General features: G+C 31.8%; 1 protein-coding gene across 4 annotated transcripts in view; it reads left to right on the forward strand.

The window, feature by feature from the left end:
* The window catches only part of LOC124359412 (protein dopey-1 homolog), a 165,103-nt gene that overhangs the window by 126,419 nt on the left and 20,347 nt on the right, over window positions 1-18,337 (forward strand). For 3 of the 4 annotated variants that reach the window (XM_046812136.1, XM_046812137.1, XM_046812139.1), the window contains 4 exons: window positions 586-709; window positions 10,477-10,698; window positions 15,981-16,152; window positions 17,404-17,615. In XM_046812136.1, coding sequence (XP_046668092.1) covers window positions 586-709; window positions 10,477-10,698; window positions 15,981-16,152; window positions 17,404-17,615 — 730 coding nt within the window. The remainder of the gene's footprint in view (window positions 1-585; window positions 710-10,476; window positions 10,699-15,980; window positions 16,153-17,403; window positions 17,616-18,337) is intronic. The other variant, XM_046812138.1, reaches the window with a different exon arrangement.

The raw sequence follows: 18,337 nt of genomic DNA on the forward strand, positions 1-18,337 counted from the left end.
TTTCCTAAGCCTTTAACTTAATTATGTTGATATTTAAAGTAGGATTAATACCTATGATGGGTACTTCCTTACAGTTTTGACTCAGAAAGAAATAAAGTAGCTAAAATTCTGAACAAAAATGTATTATATTTGTATTTAATTAAAATTTTGAATATTAGCACGCAAAAAGAGGATTGGTAATTATATTGCTATTATATTACCATTACTATAAGCATTATTCTATGTACATAATAAGGATATATTTTTTAATGTAACACTTATTTTCAATGTTGATTTGGGTTTAAAAGTAAATTTTAACTAAATCATTATCTGTTTGAAATAACAATAAAATCATTTAAGTTTTAAACCCAAATAAATTACAAATTAATTCTAATTAATTACAGTTCTTGATCCTGGAGTTGATTAATTTCAACAGTGGTTTTTTAGAATGGTCACTGATAGATTTTTTTATCTTTTGAAGTTAATCCTGACACAAACATTCATAATAGTTATTTATGTATTAGTTACTCCACTCATAATTTTCATGGACATTGTACGAGTATGTGCTGTAATTAAATAGTTGATATGTTTGGAACACTGTTCCAGCTGGTGGAGTCGTGCTCACAGATTGCAGGAGCAAACTTGGAACAGACAACATGGCTGAGGCGCAACCTGGCTGTAAAGGAAGAGGAAGTGCCACAGCCACCGTCACCTGAGTGTACAGACAAGTGTGAGTATGGCAGACACATGCAAGAGGCTATCACACACTTGCGCCCACCATACAGTCCTAATGTTGCTTCTTTAATGAAAGCCATTTAAATCTTGTTTTGTTTATATTAGGTTCCTAATGTGTTTACATTTTATATCAGTAGTTTATAATTATCTGTACAAGTTATTAATCAAAACTTTTTAACAAAAATATTTAATTAATTACTTTCAAATAAAATTTTCCCCCAGTTTGGGCTGGCTGGATTGTTAAAATAGTATACTAGTTACCCAAAAAATTACAAACCAATTTCTGGTATCCGAAACATCTCTAGCCTTAATGTTGTGCTTAAACCCACCATATTTTCTGTGCAGTACCAATTTTGTTTGGTTAACTCGAGCAATGGTTGTTCCATGTGAAACCAAGAAATTTAAACCCTGAAAAGAGGTGATAGGCATAGAGCCTGCTTAAGGATTTTACAAGTGCCACATCTTTTTCACTGGATAGTTCCAATCAATAGAAAGTGTTGTGAACGTTAATTACTGACTAAGATGCACTAGCAAAATAAGATCTAGACAAATTTAACTTCAAAAAAGAAGGCAGGAAGAATTATAATTACATTTTGCTTAATATTCTTAGTTCATTCTCAAATTTAGAATTTTGAAATGTGTATCTTGTAACCATTTTAATGGAAAAAATCTTCATAATACAGAAAATACAGTTGGGATTGAAATTTTTTGCAATAAATAAATAAAGCAACTTTAAACAATTGTTGATAGTTATTTATAAATAAATTAATAATTAATTTATATGAGGTATAGTTTGACACTAAGCACTGCTATTTTTGTATGACGTAGTACGTTTGACTGCCAGATGTTTCAATACCATTCAATAGCAAGACCACTACAGAAAAATGGCCGCTTTTACAAGTTCATTGATTAAATGATATAACTTTCGTAAGTTTACAACAAAGCTAGGACCTTAGTTTTATTTTGTTTTTTAGAGAATGAGATGTACTTATAATTGGCATACCAAATTGCACTTTGATTCAATTTTAAACATTTGTTTAGCAGTATTTATACATGTTATAATTTTAAAAATTATAAAAAAAAACAAAGTTTGACGAGCTAAACACTAAAAGTAGTGACCAAATAACATATTATAACCAAAAAGTACGTATTTTAATGAGCATATAACAAATGTTAGAAGTATATTCTACTGAACAAACATGAAGAAAATTTAATTTGAGTGAAATAACAGATGTAGAAATGCCACTCCAGGGCAAAAAAAACATTACTTTGAAAACAAGTAAATTATTTACTATTTTACAATTCAAATTATGCTATAAGATTAATAAAATTCTCAGTTGCTATCATTTTGAACTAACCCTTTCCGCTCGGATGGGCAGCAGTGCTGACCAAATATGGCTACTCGTAGGCTCGTATTATCTTAGCGCGTACTGTCCACTCAGATTGGATGGGCAGCGGTGCTGTCCACTATGGCGCCTGCGTGCACACAGCAGCCATGTCATTGTTGCATCCCCACCAGCTCGGATTTATTTTCAGCGTGTCATTGATACTGTGCCTTTTTAAAAAGTTAAATAGATTTAAAGGTTCAAAGGTAAATAATAATGTAGTCGAAAAGTATTACAATGGAAATGTTATATTTCTATAAACTAACATGAGTTACAATGAGTATTAATAATGTGACAGTAAATAATTATAACATGATAAAAAATAAAATTGAACTGCTTATTATTGTTCCGAATACAAATTTAACTGCAGGCTAGTTGTCATCTTGTTGTTGAAATATCTGAGATGAATGGTACTTTTCAAAACAAACACCGATGTGAAGACCGGGCTCATTTTCACAAGTTTTGCAATAAAACTTCACTCTTTTCCTGGTGCCGCCTTGTGCTCTGCTGCTACACACAACGCAATCCTTCACTTTTCTACCTTCAAGAGGATATGGTAGATGAAGTTTCCCATTTATTCGGGAAATGTCTTGCAATTGGGATGGTCTTCCTTTTTTATTTGTGTTCCTTACATCGCCAACAAGCTCTAATACCAGTAATTTTCTAAACTGACGAGACATTTTACCCTGGGCTTCAGACATGTTGTACAGTATATAGGCGTTCACTAGTGCAGCTTTTTAGAGCCAGAAATACACTTTCTTCCACCATTTAAGGGACTTTCTTGTGAAACCATATGAAGCTATAAAGTGGTCCGCCAAGTCCACTCCCCCATGTATACTGACATACTGCTGTAGGTTTTTTCACTTCTTCAACTACGCCTTGTTTCGTTGTCCTATGTACTATTTGTGTACCATTGCCATAAAGAGTACTCAATATCGTTACCTCATTTTTGTCTTTCCAGTGAACAAGTGAGAAACGATCATCTTTTTTGTAAAATTTCATGTCGCCTTTCTTTAATTTAAGCACAGATCTAGTACCGTTAGATTTTGTCTTCTTTTTTCGAATCTGCAATGGCAATCCTATCCTATTTCTAAGGATAGTCCCTGTTAAGTGAACTTTAATATCACTTAATTCCTGGGCTATATCCATATTTGTATAATACCTATTGGTAAATTTATGGAGCCCTTCAACAGCTCCATAAGACTCCTTAAGTTTATTCACTAAATGGAGAACTATTCGGCTTGTTGCACCTAAGTCCGGTCTTTCCAACCGGTCTGTTGTTGATTTACCGAAGTATGGCTCTAAACAGCAAATGTAGCCAATCTGAAAATACAAATATCTTAATACCCCATTTGATAGGTTTTGCTTTGTTGTATACCTTAAACAGAATGCAGCCCTTGAACCCAACGGTACTTTCATCGACACTTACTGTACTGTTAGGTATGTAGACATTTCTAAACTGTTTATCTAGGTAAAGTACGACATTTCTTACTTTACCCGATCTGGATAAAGTTCCTCCTATGGAACCAACAGGAAGAGGAGCAGAATGCAGGTTCCAAAAAATCTGAAGAAACCTCTCCTTCGAAAAATGTCCTTAAAAAAGGGCTGATAATCTACCCAATCCTTTGAAAAGTAATCTTCAACCTCGGGCTTGTGGTTCATTGCCATGTTCATTAAGCAACCAATAAAAGCCTTAAACTCAGTAACCTCTTTCCAAGTCTTCCACATAGATTTTTTCCTTAAAGGAGTTACTTTCATTATCTTTTCTTGGTCGTAACGATTAGTTTCTTTTACAATCTCAGTTAATAACTCATCTGTAAAGAAAAGTTGGAAGAATTGCAAAGGGGTTATCGGTTTTACACCTGTTGGAGGTTTAAAACCACTATTGAGTGTCCAATTGAATTTTACAAACATTTCCTCACCTTCATTCCATTCTCTCCAACCATTACAATCACAATCTTCATTTTCAGCTTCCTCATCTAGTCCTTGTTGACTTTCAGTACTATTATCTTCATTGTTCATTTCGTCTGCCACATCTTCGTCTACATCACTTGAGTGTAACTATCACTATCTTCACCATTTAGAATGTCCCTAACACTGCCTGGACTACAGTCAACAACCCTATATTCATTCATTGTTATCACTTTAAAAACACAAAATACAGGTATTAATACTGATATATTTACACTTTTATTTACAGTTATATTTACACTGATATCTACAATACTTCATTTACACTAATATTTAATAAAATTGCACAATACTAATAATAATAAACAATCCGTTCTAATAATGCGTTTAGGTTAACTCACTAGTGACAATGTGGTTAAAAGCGCGCTAAAACGAAAGCCTAGAATGCAATATTGACCAGATGATCAATCTCCAAGCTTTGTAATGAAACAGCTGATTGATCTTAATGCGTTGTATTATAAAAAAATACGTCAGAATAAAAAAAAAGAGTTTATAACTTGTGGTCAACGCTGCTGTCCATCCGAGCGCTAGTACGATTATTGAACGGACAGCACAACTGACCATCCGATCTCTGAGGACCGCAACTCTAAAAATAAATGCGCGCGCTAGAGGAAATGGCGGTGGCCAACACTGCTGCCCATCCGATCCCTGTGGACATTCTAACATTACCGCTCCGAGCGGAAAGGGTTAATATAAAATTTTGTAATATTTAGGTTAAAATGTATGTGCCTTAGAAAATATGAAAACATCAAGGAAATTGTAGGTAATATATCAAAAACAAAAGGGCAATGATACATAGTTCACAGAGCTATTGTAGCTCATGGCAGTTAAGGCACCGCACAAACCGAGCCACTATAAGTAGTTCATGGTGGTCAAGGTACTGTACACAACGAGCCACTATAGTTCATGGTGGTCAAGGTACCATACACACCGAGCTACTATAAGTAGTTCATAGTTGTGAAAGTACTGCACACACTGAGTCACTATAAGTAGCTCATTGTGGTCAGGGCACCGCACACACCGAACCACTATAAGTAGTTCATGGTGGTCACGGTACCGTACACATCGAGCCACTATAAGTAGTTCATGGTGGTCAAGGTACCATACACATCAAACCACTATAAGTAGTTCATGGTGGTCACGGTACCGTACACATCGAGCCACTATAAGTAGTTCATGGTGGTCAAGGTACCATACACATCAAACCACTATAAGTAGTTCATGGTGGTCGCGGTACCGTACACATCGAGCCACTATAAGTAGTTCTTGGTGATCAAGGTACCATATACATTGAGCCACTATAAGTAGTTCATAGTGGTGAAGGTACTGCAATTGCTTTATTCTCAACCTCGGGTAAAAAAATGTAGCCTAGCAGTTTCTACCTCTATGTTGATATTAATGCGTGAGACTTTTCTTGGCCTTTAGCCATCCACTTTACAATGTTCTCTGAGACGCGGTGTCCCCAATGCCTTCATGAGATGTTGTCTACCATGTCACACAATCACATGTATTTTATGGGTTTCTGGTTTCAGTTATCAGTTATTAATTTCTTTTTCTTTACACTTTCAAGTACTTGAAATGAGACATTTAAAAACATAGCAAATTTTTTATGCTAAACAAATTGTTTCATCTACCCAGCCATTTATTAATGTAAAATATCTGAATCTAAACCGAGCCATATGTTATTCTTATTAGAATTAATAAAAAAATAATATTTTATTTTTTTGGTGTTATATATATATATAACGCCCAAAAAATAAAATATTATATAGAGTTTTCTCTTTAATGGTATTCTCACTTTTTAATACTGTCTTGTTCAATGAAATTTTAAATCATATAAAAATATTCCAATATTTGTAAGTAAATAAAGTGTGTGATATTCTCAATATATGATTAAAATGCTCTAAGCAAATTCCTATTTATTATAAATGTTTATATTAATATTTTTTCTCTGCATTGATATTTATATGTTGATAACTTACGTATATATTATTTACAATATTTATTACACTTGATTTTAATAATGTTAATCTAGTTGTTCTACTAATTTTAATATACAAGGGTCATTTAATCTGATTGAGTACAAAAAGATTATTGTACATGGAAAGATAGTAAAAGTTTGACATTAAGATACGTTCAACTTGTCTTTTCTTTCATCATAATACAGCTAATAAGATAAAGTTATCATACAGGTAACACGTAAAATTTATCCACTTTCCTTATACAAGCTATCATGTTATTATGATAGTTATGTTACTCATATACATAGTTATCTTAACATTGCATTCTCTGATCGCTTACACTATTTGGGTTATTGATAAAAAAACCTGCAATTTTTTGTGAGGTGTGAATTTTAAAACATTTAGCAAAAATAATCATAGTTATTCTAAAAATTATTCCAGAATGAAGCATTGCAAAAGATAGATGATATGTATTACAAAACATTTGAAAAACTTCTTATTAAAGAAATCAACAGCTGTCAAAATGGAATAAATGTTGAATTGGCATTATGGATATGTTTATTTTCATTTAATAATCATTCTTAAATCTTCTGAGAATTTTCTATTAAATTGATAAATACTTGTAAATTGTCATCATGTACAGTGAAAGTTTGGTGGGGTAACTAATATTTAACATGTTACACACATCAGTTCTTTAAATGATTAAACTAGTCTAATGTGAACTTTGTTTTGGTGTCAGCACAGAGGTTGTTTACTTTACCTAAGTTTAGAATTGTGTGTATGGTACTGGAGTTTTTTCTTTAATCCATCAGTTATCATTTACACCACCACTCCTCTCTGATTAAAAAGGACAACAGATGGCATGCATTCATTTATTACTACTAATGAAGATTGTCCGACTTTGCATCATACCTGCAATCTACGAACATCTGTTGGGTATGAGTAATAATATGCCACTAATACCAAACCCCTTTTCAATATTACTCAATATATTTTACTAGTGTGTTTAGCTTTTGTAGGTTTTATTCTTTCCTTATAAGAAAGTAGCAACTGTGCACATGTTTCTTCATTGTGTAAAACATTCAGTGTGAAAGTAGTGAAAGATCGGAGGTATTTAAAAGTCTCAAATTAAACTGAAAGAAGAAAACAATAGTACAGGATGGGTTATACAGATTCAAGTATTAAAATGTATTATATGCTTAGAATTTTAGAACTTCCTGCTCACAACATGTTTGTACAAGTTCATCTGTTTGTTCTTGGACATAATAATTTTATTTATTGAGAATTTTTTGTCATGTTTAAAATGAAGGAGGAAGTAAAAAATATGTGGAAGTTTAAGCGGAAGAAAAAAGATCAATGAACAATTTAAATTAATTAGGGGTGTGAATTTACTAGGTGTAACTGTAGTAATGGTTGTTATAAAAGGTGCTTTTTGTAGGCAGGGAATTCATCCTGGGTATTGCAATTACTTTCCTCATTGAGGTAACCTTCTTAAAACATTCTTTTATAAGATTTCTGAAATTGCAGTTTGTAGAGTTGTACAGTTCCCAGAATCGATTATATGTGAAGCCCAGCTACACAATTTTTTCAGTTGTAGCTAGGCTTCACGAATGGCCCTTCCCTTCCACTTTCATTTTGTCAGAAATACGAACTCTTCATTGCTCCAAACTTCTAATAATAGCAAACAAGTGCATTTAGTGTATCAATAGCTAACCGGTGATTTTTTTGTTCACAAAATTTGCTCAATAAATAAACATGTAAGTGAAGCATATAGGTCAACTTGTAGGCATACCAGTTTAGATATGTCGATTGGATGGGTTAACAATAAGAGTTATAAAACAAACTGTACTCACATGAGAAGCAATTAGTTGGATGCAATAGAAAGAAAAATACTTTTTGTGTGAATATTGGCAACTCGGTATACATCTAGTTCTGACAACTTTTCAACCATATTGTGTTGTCTAACATTCTAGACTAATGCATCTTCAACAAAAAAGTTGTTCTTCATTTTCTTTTACTTAGTCTGTTCATTCAATAGCGAGTTGGAGTTCATTTGTGATTTTTAATATTAGAATCTCCTCTTTGGAGGTACCAAAAACATTTCATCTTTCATTAGTAAAAGTTGTTTTATTAGCAATTTAAGTTACCCACATTCAACATATACAGATACCATATTTCAAAGGCGATCATGATCACACGTGTCACTAGTCTACATCACTTCTAGCGTAAGATTCAACCAATCACGATAAAGCTGCACCCTTCACTCATACATTTCACGTTCTTCTAGATGATTTCCACAGTGAAACCATATTCCAAGATTAGAATTGTGTTAGATATTTGTCAACATAATGTGAACTAGAAAACCTAGATGAAAGTTTTTTAATAAATAAATTTATTTATTCACTCAGGTTGTATAAATGCAGAAGTGCTCACATTCATATTTTTTCACTGCAATTTATTTCACATGTAACTTAAAAAGATTGTGCTAAAAATGGAAATTTGGTTGATGTTCGGAGAAATATTCTTAACTTATTGAAGGACAATAAGTATATTTTTTATAACACAAATCTTTGTAATAAAAAATGAAATATATATTTTTATCATGTAGAAACTGTTAATTTCTACTTTTATAAAATAAAATCTTATACTTCATAGTCTTTATCACAAAAATAAAAAATAATTTTACCATGAAAAACTTTTTGTTTGTAATTTTTTTCTTTTAATTCTATGGAATTTAAAATTATTACAATAATAAATAGAAGTTTTATTCTGAGTTGTATAGTTTCATAAAACATGAAACAATGCCATGATCTTGGCATTTTACATATAAACAGGCATGTCAATAACCAAAATTAAGTAAAACTTAAGCAATACATTGGTCAGCTTATGAAAGAATTTTTTACAATATTTATAAAGTTGCTAGGGCTATTATAGCAGTCAGATGTTTAGATATTAAAAAAAAACTATTTTCTATTTATGATCTCAAAAATGGCAACAACATGTAAATCTGAAGCAAATCAAATTGTAAACTATCCAGTTTGTTGAAATGTACATTAATTTTAATATTGTATGACGTAAAGGTTTTTTAACTAAAAAAGAAAGTAGCTGATGGCATATAGATTGTAGATGGAAATACATTACTGCCTGGTCCACAATGGATCTAACTCTAAAAAAACTGTTAAGGAATCCTTACTGGATGATGATTCCTTACAAGAAGTGTTTTTATGCCAGAGATGGCAAACTAGAGATCCTTTAGATCTCAGTTTATAATACAAAAGAGGAAGCTGGAGAGAGCTTAACTTTGAAAATATTTGAAAATAGATATCATTGGCATTGAAAAGAAAGAAAAGACACCATACATACAAAAATATTGTACATACAATGGCTTTGAGATGTGGGAACCTATGGATTTATTTAACTCTTAAACTATATCAAGCAAATGAATAGAATAAATTACTGATTTATAAGAGAGGATGGCCCTTGTAAATTGCTCTATTATATTTAGAAAAAAACGTAAGATTTATTTTGTTTTTGTTTGGATTCACTTTAGTTGATATAACAGTTAGCATAATAGAAAATTAAATTCAAGTGGTATACTCTTCTTAGAATTGTGTTGATTTGATAATATGACAACTATTCAAGTTTCAATTATCAGCATGAAAACTTGAGTGAGCATGGTTTTGGGTTTCGTAATAGGGTCAGCATGACTTCTTGAAGTCTGTGTTAATGTTATTGTAAATGTTAACAATGTGTTTATGTTAATGTTAATTTTTGTTGCATGTTTCAGAACCTCATTTGTCAATATTTACCGTCTAAATTTTCTAATTCTTATTTTAAGACCCAATTTGAGCATTTTCAGTTTATAGTATGGAAATATTTTCACAGAATTAAATAAGGAACTTTTTGTGTTTGTACTCATATTTGTTTGTAAAAATATTGCACATACGCTTTGCTTTGCCATTGTATAAATTTATACAGAGGCTTCCTAAGTTGCACAGATTTGCGTTTTAAATTGTAAAAGTGCACAGTAATGATGGGAATGATTATTATATATTTCTCAAAACACATCAGCAGAATATTTAGTAAGTATAAAATCATGAGTTCATTGGGAATAAATTATCAAGAAGATCTTAGTGATTTGAAATCAGTTTTGGACAAGGAAATATGTAAAAGTAAATAAATTGTCAAAATCAATTACACCACGTAATATATTTGAACACAATATTGTATGTTATAACTGATTTTTAAAATTTAATTGAGTTTATTTTATATTTTTAGTAACAAGCACCTTACAATGCCTTTTTGAAGTGAGCTGTGAAAATATTTAGAATTTTATTTTTGAGATGTTTTTGCAATAATGAAATTAGCCTAGAGGAGTAGAGTAGCCAAGTGGGTAGCCTGTGCTGTAGACGGCTCCACTTTACCTTCCGTTGTGATCCCTCTAGATGAGGAAATAGAGTCAGAGCCAGTGGTTAACGGCATTGACAACCTAACCTCTTACGATGTTTCACCGCAAAAGAAGATAAAGTCCAAATCGAAACTGAAAAGGGTGACGAAAAAGATTCGCCAAGACGCTGAAAAGCTGCAAATCCGAGCGCTCCACCAATGGTTTTCCCGATCATTTGTGCATGAGGGAAATTTCCCTGTAGAGAGGGACGGCTTGCAAAGTAAGTATAGATGTCTGTGGCGGGGCTAGGGCATGTGCTCGTGGTCGTTGGTCGCTGACGCTGCTTGCCTCACAAACATCTGTACATAATCACACTCTCTCTCACCGCATCTTCCTTGTCCGGAACTGTGATTGGTGGGCAATAGGCGATGTCATTCATTTCCTTCTGAACTTGGTCTTCTTAGGTGGTGTGTAAGTTTTGTTTTTTTGCAATACACAATCTAGCGTTGTACGTACTAACGTACGTTGTAGTATATAATTGAATATAAAGTTTTGTTTGTAATCATAGCTGTTCATTAGGAACATAATTAATTGATACAACTTTTCTTTTTTGTTTGTTTTCTTGGTTTCCCTTACACTGTATGTTTTAAATGCTGATTTATAATTACCCCTCATATCCGGCCACCACGGGACCGAGCCCCTGGCCGGATAACGATTCGGCCGGATAAACCAACCTACAGTACACAGCACTTGACGAAACAAAACAATTGTACTGTACTGTACTAACCGCACTGGAAATAATCAACGAACTGTTTACAGGTTAAACCTATTAGCTCAACTGAGGACAACACAGGAAAATGTAAACAAATAGATACACAAAAATAACGCAGGAGTCGTGGGAGACTAGTGCGTGCAACTGCGCGTCTGCAAGCCGTGGTAAATAAATTTCGATATTGGCTTCCGGGAAGTGGCCGGATAAACCGAGGTGCGGTAAAACCGAGGCCGGATATGAGGGGTTCTACTGTAGCTCATTTTGTTTTTTCCAATGTAGTATAGTTTAAAATTTGCTTATTTTAAAATAAATATATACATTAAACTCGAGTCAGAATTTCAAATTATTTATAGAATTTAGATAGTAGCAAATGTTTTACAAGATGATTAAAATGAATTTAAAATAAAAAATTACTATTGATATTCATTGTAAATTATTTATCTGTGGAACATTTTTTTAACTAGACTAAAATGGTTTTGCCTTGCACAGACAGCTTGCTTTTCGATTTAGTTTCTTTTAGTTGACTTGTACATATTCATTCATCTCCTGTTCTGGATGGTTTCATGATCAGTTTCATATCTCGCACATTAAAAGCAGTGTAGAGTGTAGCATGAGTCTTGCATGTCTGTTGTTAGCAGAGGGAATCCCATCCCCTCATCTTTGTTAGTTCTAGTTCTGATAGTTTGGCGGCCTTACTACTTTTTCTTTTGGAGAGTATTTTTTAACTCTTTCAACTATTGTAGATTATAAAACTTTCATTTCCCACCATTCTGTTGGATTGGCAGGTTCGTTACCCACAGGTTAACTGTTCTGTGCAGTCTCTGAAAATATCGAGACACCCATATGTGAACTAGGAAAACAGAAATTTTTTGTCACTTTTAACAGCTTTTAGTGATATATGAAATAATTTTCAGGATTTAAAATATATAGTTGAAAGTGTTAAGTTAGAAAAGCAAAATAGTCGTCAAATTAAATGTTAGTTGCCTGTGGGTCTTAGACATAGCTCATAAACCTAATCAATCATGTTTGAGTTACTTATCAGTAATTTAATCGTAGTTAGTGAATGGTCTTTGCCTGTCTTCAGAGTTTTAATATCACATTTAATAATATATTGTACTTTAAACTGGGTGCTCAGTTCAAAGAGCTCAAAACTCAATAATCATGTTGATTTAAAAGCAGATGTTCATTTTATTATTGTTTACATGTAAATATTGAACTTAACATTAAAATACAATCCCCCAAAAAGTGGTAAATGCTGGACACTAAAAAGTAAAGTATTCATTCATTATTTTGTGTAATTAAATATACTGCTTCTCAAAAATTAATTTTAAAGTGAGTTGCATTTTTACACAAATAGTGGGATAGTTAGTTTCTTTGATACTTGTTTTAACACATTATAGTGAAATGTTGAATCTAGATTGTATTATACTAAAAACAATAATTCCTTGGAATTCAATTTATTCTGTATCTTTAGCTGACTGAAGATTGTCTCCAGTATCTAATGTGTTTTAATAGTGTGGTGTCGCTTAACATTTAGACAGGTATTTTCTATACGTATGGATTATATACTTCTGAAATTGCAAAACTATAGAGAAAGTAAGTGTATTATGCCAGTTACTCTCCTTTAGGTCAGTCGGGTAACCTCCAACACAAACTAGATTGATTTGCAGTTTATCAGTTAGAAATATTATTTACTGTTTTTATGGTGATGTTTCTGTTTCATTCTAAACCAAATTCAATAAAGGTTAAAATATATAAAACTGTGAAGTAAATTTATTTAATATTGTCGTATTGTTCAGTAACTGCAAATATCAGGGGAGCTTATGACTTTGGATTTGCGTTAGAAAACCTGTCTATGACTTTTGTACTTTTTATCAGTACCATTAACCTTGTACTGTATAGATTCTCCTCCATGTTCTATTTGATAAGATCCTCACAAAGGCCAGTGAGTGGTCCAGCCAGGATAAGGCTTAAAAGGGGATCAGACTCTGTATTAAAACATTAATAAAAACATGAAATAATGTCATTTTTCAGGACACATAACAATTATTAGGAATAATTATATATATATATGTGTGTGTGTGCGTGCGTGCGTGTGTGTGTGTATTTCTTCTTACAAAAAATGTAGGAAAACTAAACTATCTGATTTTTTTAACTAGTATTTTAATAACATCTGGGTACTTTATGAAACATTTTTTAAATTCAAGTAATAGTTGCAAAAGGTGCTATATTAAAAAGAATTTATTCTTTAAGCTTATGTTGACTGATTTGTTGCCGTGTTTTGTTTTTGGGATATTATTTACCAGACATAAATAGAATATCACACATTGTGTATAAATTTGAGAAGTTTTATGAAATGTGCAAACAAACAAAATGTAGATAAGTGGGAAATTGTTGTTTTTTACTTTATAAAGTAAATAAAAGAATCATTAATGATATTAACAAGAATATTCCACAATATTATATACTTCTGTGTTAATAACTAAATATACAACAAATGTGGCTATTTGGGATTTTCTATGAAACTGATAAATAAATAATGTATTATAAGTATTTTTATTTAACATATATTTTCCCTTCAAGTAATATATACTAAAACTGCTATTAACATTGTTATACTTTAAACATATGTAGTTTGATTATATTATTCATTGATATATTACACTTCAAAATATTTTATGAAGTTAGCAAAACTAGCCAGTAAAACATATAAAAAACAACTTGTGAACAAGTTAAACTAAACAATTCATACTATTGTATCCGTTGTGATACACAACTCAAGGAAGCACGCAATACACAGGATAGTAATCATAAACCATAACCTGAAACATGCACAAACTAAAATTAACAAATACAATCACACTCACTTTTACCGAGGATTAGAAATTGAGTAAAAGAGAATTGGATAATTGAAAATGTCAGGCAGCTGAAAATACAAGGTGGTGGTAAAGATTGCGTATTTTATCTTTTGTTTGTCTATCATCTAATAAAGATCATTAAGAACAATATCTAAAATCTTAAGAACATTTTATGATATTGTATAAATTATTTATTTGAGCTTTCTGTTCTGTTTGATACGGTTTATAATTTCTTTTTAACTGCCTAGAACTATGAATCCCATTTCAACTAACGGTTGACTTAATAAATTGGTCTGTATGGAGTTTCAATTAATATGGGCATAAATATTAAGTCCATATTATAATGATATTAGGACAATCTTAATTCTTGTGGAAATATACAAAACTCATGTTTTAAATTATTGTTTTTTATTGTCTTTTTTTTCTGCGTGTTACTTATTTTCACAACTTTATCTTTGATTTTTTTTTATACATAGAGTCTCAACTTTTTAATCAATGTAAAAGAAACCAAAAGACTACTCTATGTTAGAATCTAACTTCATGCTGATAAAACAATAAAATCTAAATAATGTTATTTTGAAACATTTTTTACTATTTGTCACATTCTAATTCACAAACTATTTGGCCATTCAACAACAAAATTAGACAAAGCTGTTGTTTTTCAAGAATGCTGCAGCTTATTAAATGTAGCATCCTCTAAATTCAGAGCTTGAGAAGAAAATGGTAGCATCAAAGATTTAAAGCTTGTGTTTATTTATTTCAGTTTTAGTGTTTGAGGTACTCTTAATAAGTAATAAATGTTAATAAAACTATTCTACAGAGTATTGGTGTGGGGGGAGGGGGGAAACAAGCATTCAACTATCGAGTAGTTACAGATGCTATATTTCTAGTTTTCCCACAATTAAAATATGAAGTAGACAAGAAATGCAATAAATTTAATTATAAAATTAATTTTATTTGAATTTTGGCTCTTGTAGTCTAAATAACCTTAAAATATTGTGTTACTTGGTTTTCATACCATGTACCAAAATTTATGTTCTCATAAAATTTAAGTATATAAAATTAATAATTAACTTAAGACTTGATTATTTTTCTCTAGCCTAATAAATAAACATTTTTTTAAATTCTAAGTTATATGGACAAAATAATCACAATTAAAGGTAAGTAAAATGATGAGTTTATTTCTTGAATTTAATTATTGGTATTATTTATTGGTAACAATTCTATTTTGAACTGTGGTTTAGCTCTTCTTCAATTCACTGGGATATAACTTTATCTGCTAGCTTATACTAATGCTTCTGTTTGTATTATCTTTATTTATGTGGTGTTTTTGTTTCTTGTTTTATTATTTACTTGTTATTGTATGTTAGATTAATTATTAGCTTTTTAGTGGAATTTACATGATCAAAGTAAGATTAACATGACCTAATGGGTGCTGGCCATTGTTGGATTCTAAAATATAGTTTTGGTGTCTAGTTTTTACTTATACTTTTAAACTGAGATTTTTATAAAATCAGTGTGAATGGTACAAATGTTCTGTGTGGTATAGATAATTAAAAAAATAAGGAATCATAAAATACATAAAAGCAATTTTAGTGCAAATAATTGTTAAAAGAGCAGTAGCAGCATTGGTTAAACCCTAATTATCCAAATCTCAAATTCAATATTGCAACAAGAGATCTTTCCAGACATGTCAATGAAAAGTAGTCACTTTGCTACGTTAATTTTAAATTTGTATAATTTTGATTATCGTTATCTCTTTGTATCTATTTTTTTATTGTAAAATGTAATGAGGTAATAAATACTGTATTAGCAAAATCTGATATTACTCCTTAGTTAAATTTAATATTATTTTTAACACCATTAAGAATTACTGTCATGCTTTAATGACTTAAATGTTGGATGAATCAACTGACAAGCTACATGTTACAGACAACAGTGCAACTACATCAGTAGCACAGTACAGTGTGGCAGCCCTGACTGTGTTGGCTCAACTGTTGGCACCCCTGCTGGATGTCAGTTATGGCAGCCAAGAGAAGGAAAGGGTGGTAACACTGCTCACCACTCTTATGTACAACGTCACGCCCTACCTTAAAAACCACACGTGAGTTACTTTATATTCAGTCTATCCAAGTTTTCTTAACACTTGTAATAGATTTTCATATTTGTGAAATTAATTGATGGACCACCACAATTCTATAGCTGAAATTGAAAATGCTGATGTCTTCATACAGTATGAGCAAATAAAGTTACTATGCACCGCTGTAACTAGAAAGGGGCCTACTTTTGGACACACACAATCGTAATTATATGTTTATGTAACTTTGTGTTACTATGGATTAGATTTAACCGTCTGATTGCCACTCATCTTTTGGAAAACGATTGTGGATAACCTCATGTCCCAGGACACAGCTACCTTCCGTGATCTCATGGGTCAGTTTTGGGTTTAATAAATATTACGTGCAGTCAACTTTTATAATCTCGAGTTTTGGTTTGATAGCCAATTGATCATGGTTCCAAACAGATGCTTGGTGACATGACGCCTGATAGCTTTGGATGATATTCATTGGCCTATTTTAGTGTTTATTATAACGATCACAACTCCACAGAAGTGCTGTTTAATATTGTTATTGGACTCTGTCAGTCAACTATTACTAAAGCACCTAGTGAAGATTCACCAGGTCCTTTGAGAACGTTACGTTTTCTAGTTTTTTAGGTGTGTTTTTAAAGTTACTATTGCAAGATTTGTATTTCAAATTTTGATTATGTTTCAGTTGGAATGGCAGGGTTGTAATAACAATGATGAGATTTTATAATTTATAGATTTTCATGAATCCATAGTTCTGAGTTAAGCATTCTGCAGTGTGATTTTTATGAGGATAATAACGATCGGGTTGCGGACCCAATTTACCAACCAAGACATGACAAGTACTGTATAATGATTTTTATAGCAGTTTGTTACATTAAGGTATTGCTGAAGTTGATGATGGTGGGTGAGAAATACCCTACATGTGCTCTGATTGTGAAGCAGATCTGTGCTTGGCACAATGTGACTTGTTTTGCCAACTGGTACTTATTAAAACACTAAAAGGAGTGAACTGTGTTGTAAATAGTATATATAATTTATTTATATTGTGTGATAATCTTTATTTCATCATCAGAATACTTCATATTGCAGGTTAAATACATAAAAACCCACATTTAACTTTCCCATAAAAAACTGGTTACTTAATTTGTATCACATATTTCCAATGTGTTTTCATGTGTAACTTGTGGAAAGATATTCCCAAACGACATCAGTAATTATTTTGCACAATAACTGTACTGAGAGTGGTGTTTGTCCTGTGTGTGACAGTCAGAGGAACGCAGCCAGTCTGTATGCCAGTTCACAGCTGCTGGCCAGTCTCAGTGGGTTCCAGTACACTCGGAAGGCGTGGAGGAAGGACGCCATGGACTTGCTGTTGGAGCCTACACTATTCCAAATGGAAGCACGGACACTCATCTTTTGGAAAACGATTGTGGATAACCTCATGTCCCAGGACACAGCTACCTTCCGTGATCTCATGGGTCAGTTTTGGTTTTAATAAATATTACGTGCAGTCAACTTTTATAATCTCGAGTTTTGGTTTGATAGCCAATTCATGTATCTGTGTATTAACTCAAACTGTTACAGATATCTTACATTTTTATTTATATAATTCTTGTCTGCTTGTGTATGTCACTGAACTCCTCCGAAACGGCTCGACCGATTTTAATGAAATGTTTCGTGTGTCTTCAGATGGATTCGAGAATGGTTTAGATTTAAAATTCGGTCCAATTTAAATTATGTATTTGAATAATTTTTTATTTATAAATTTTTGTTGGTTTTGGATTGTTTTACATTGGCAGACTGCACAACAACATGTAATACATTGATACTTTGTATTACAGCTTCCAGCTGAAGTTCATCAAAGAGGCAGAAACGTTTGTTTACATTTAAATTTTAGAAAATATTGAACTATTGTAAAGTGCTTGATTAGTAGCGTAATCCATATTGCAAAGACGAAGTTATTATTTAATTTTAAATGTAGATTGCATCAATGATCAATAAACCATCATTGGATATACTATTTAAATGCTGTTATAAAAACTACTTTAGTAAACAAATCTGTGAAGGTTTCCACATAAGGTAATCAAATCTGGTTAGCTCTTTTGATATTGTGTATGGCAAAATAGTTACTGTAGTTCATGAAAAGTAAATGGATAACACACTCTTCCACTTATATCAGAAGCATATACACTCATACATA

Source organism: Homalodisca vitripennis, chromosome 4 (genome assembly GCF_021130785.1).
Source record: "Homalodisca vitripennis isolate AUS2020 chromosome 4, UT_GWSS_2.1, whole genome shotgun sequence".
Classification (NCBI taxonomy): domain Eukaryota; kingdom Metazoa; phylum Arthropoda; class Insecta; order Hemiptera; family Cicadellidae; genus Homalodisca; species Homalodisca vitripennis.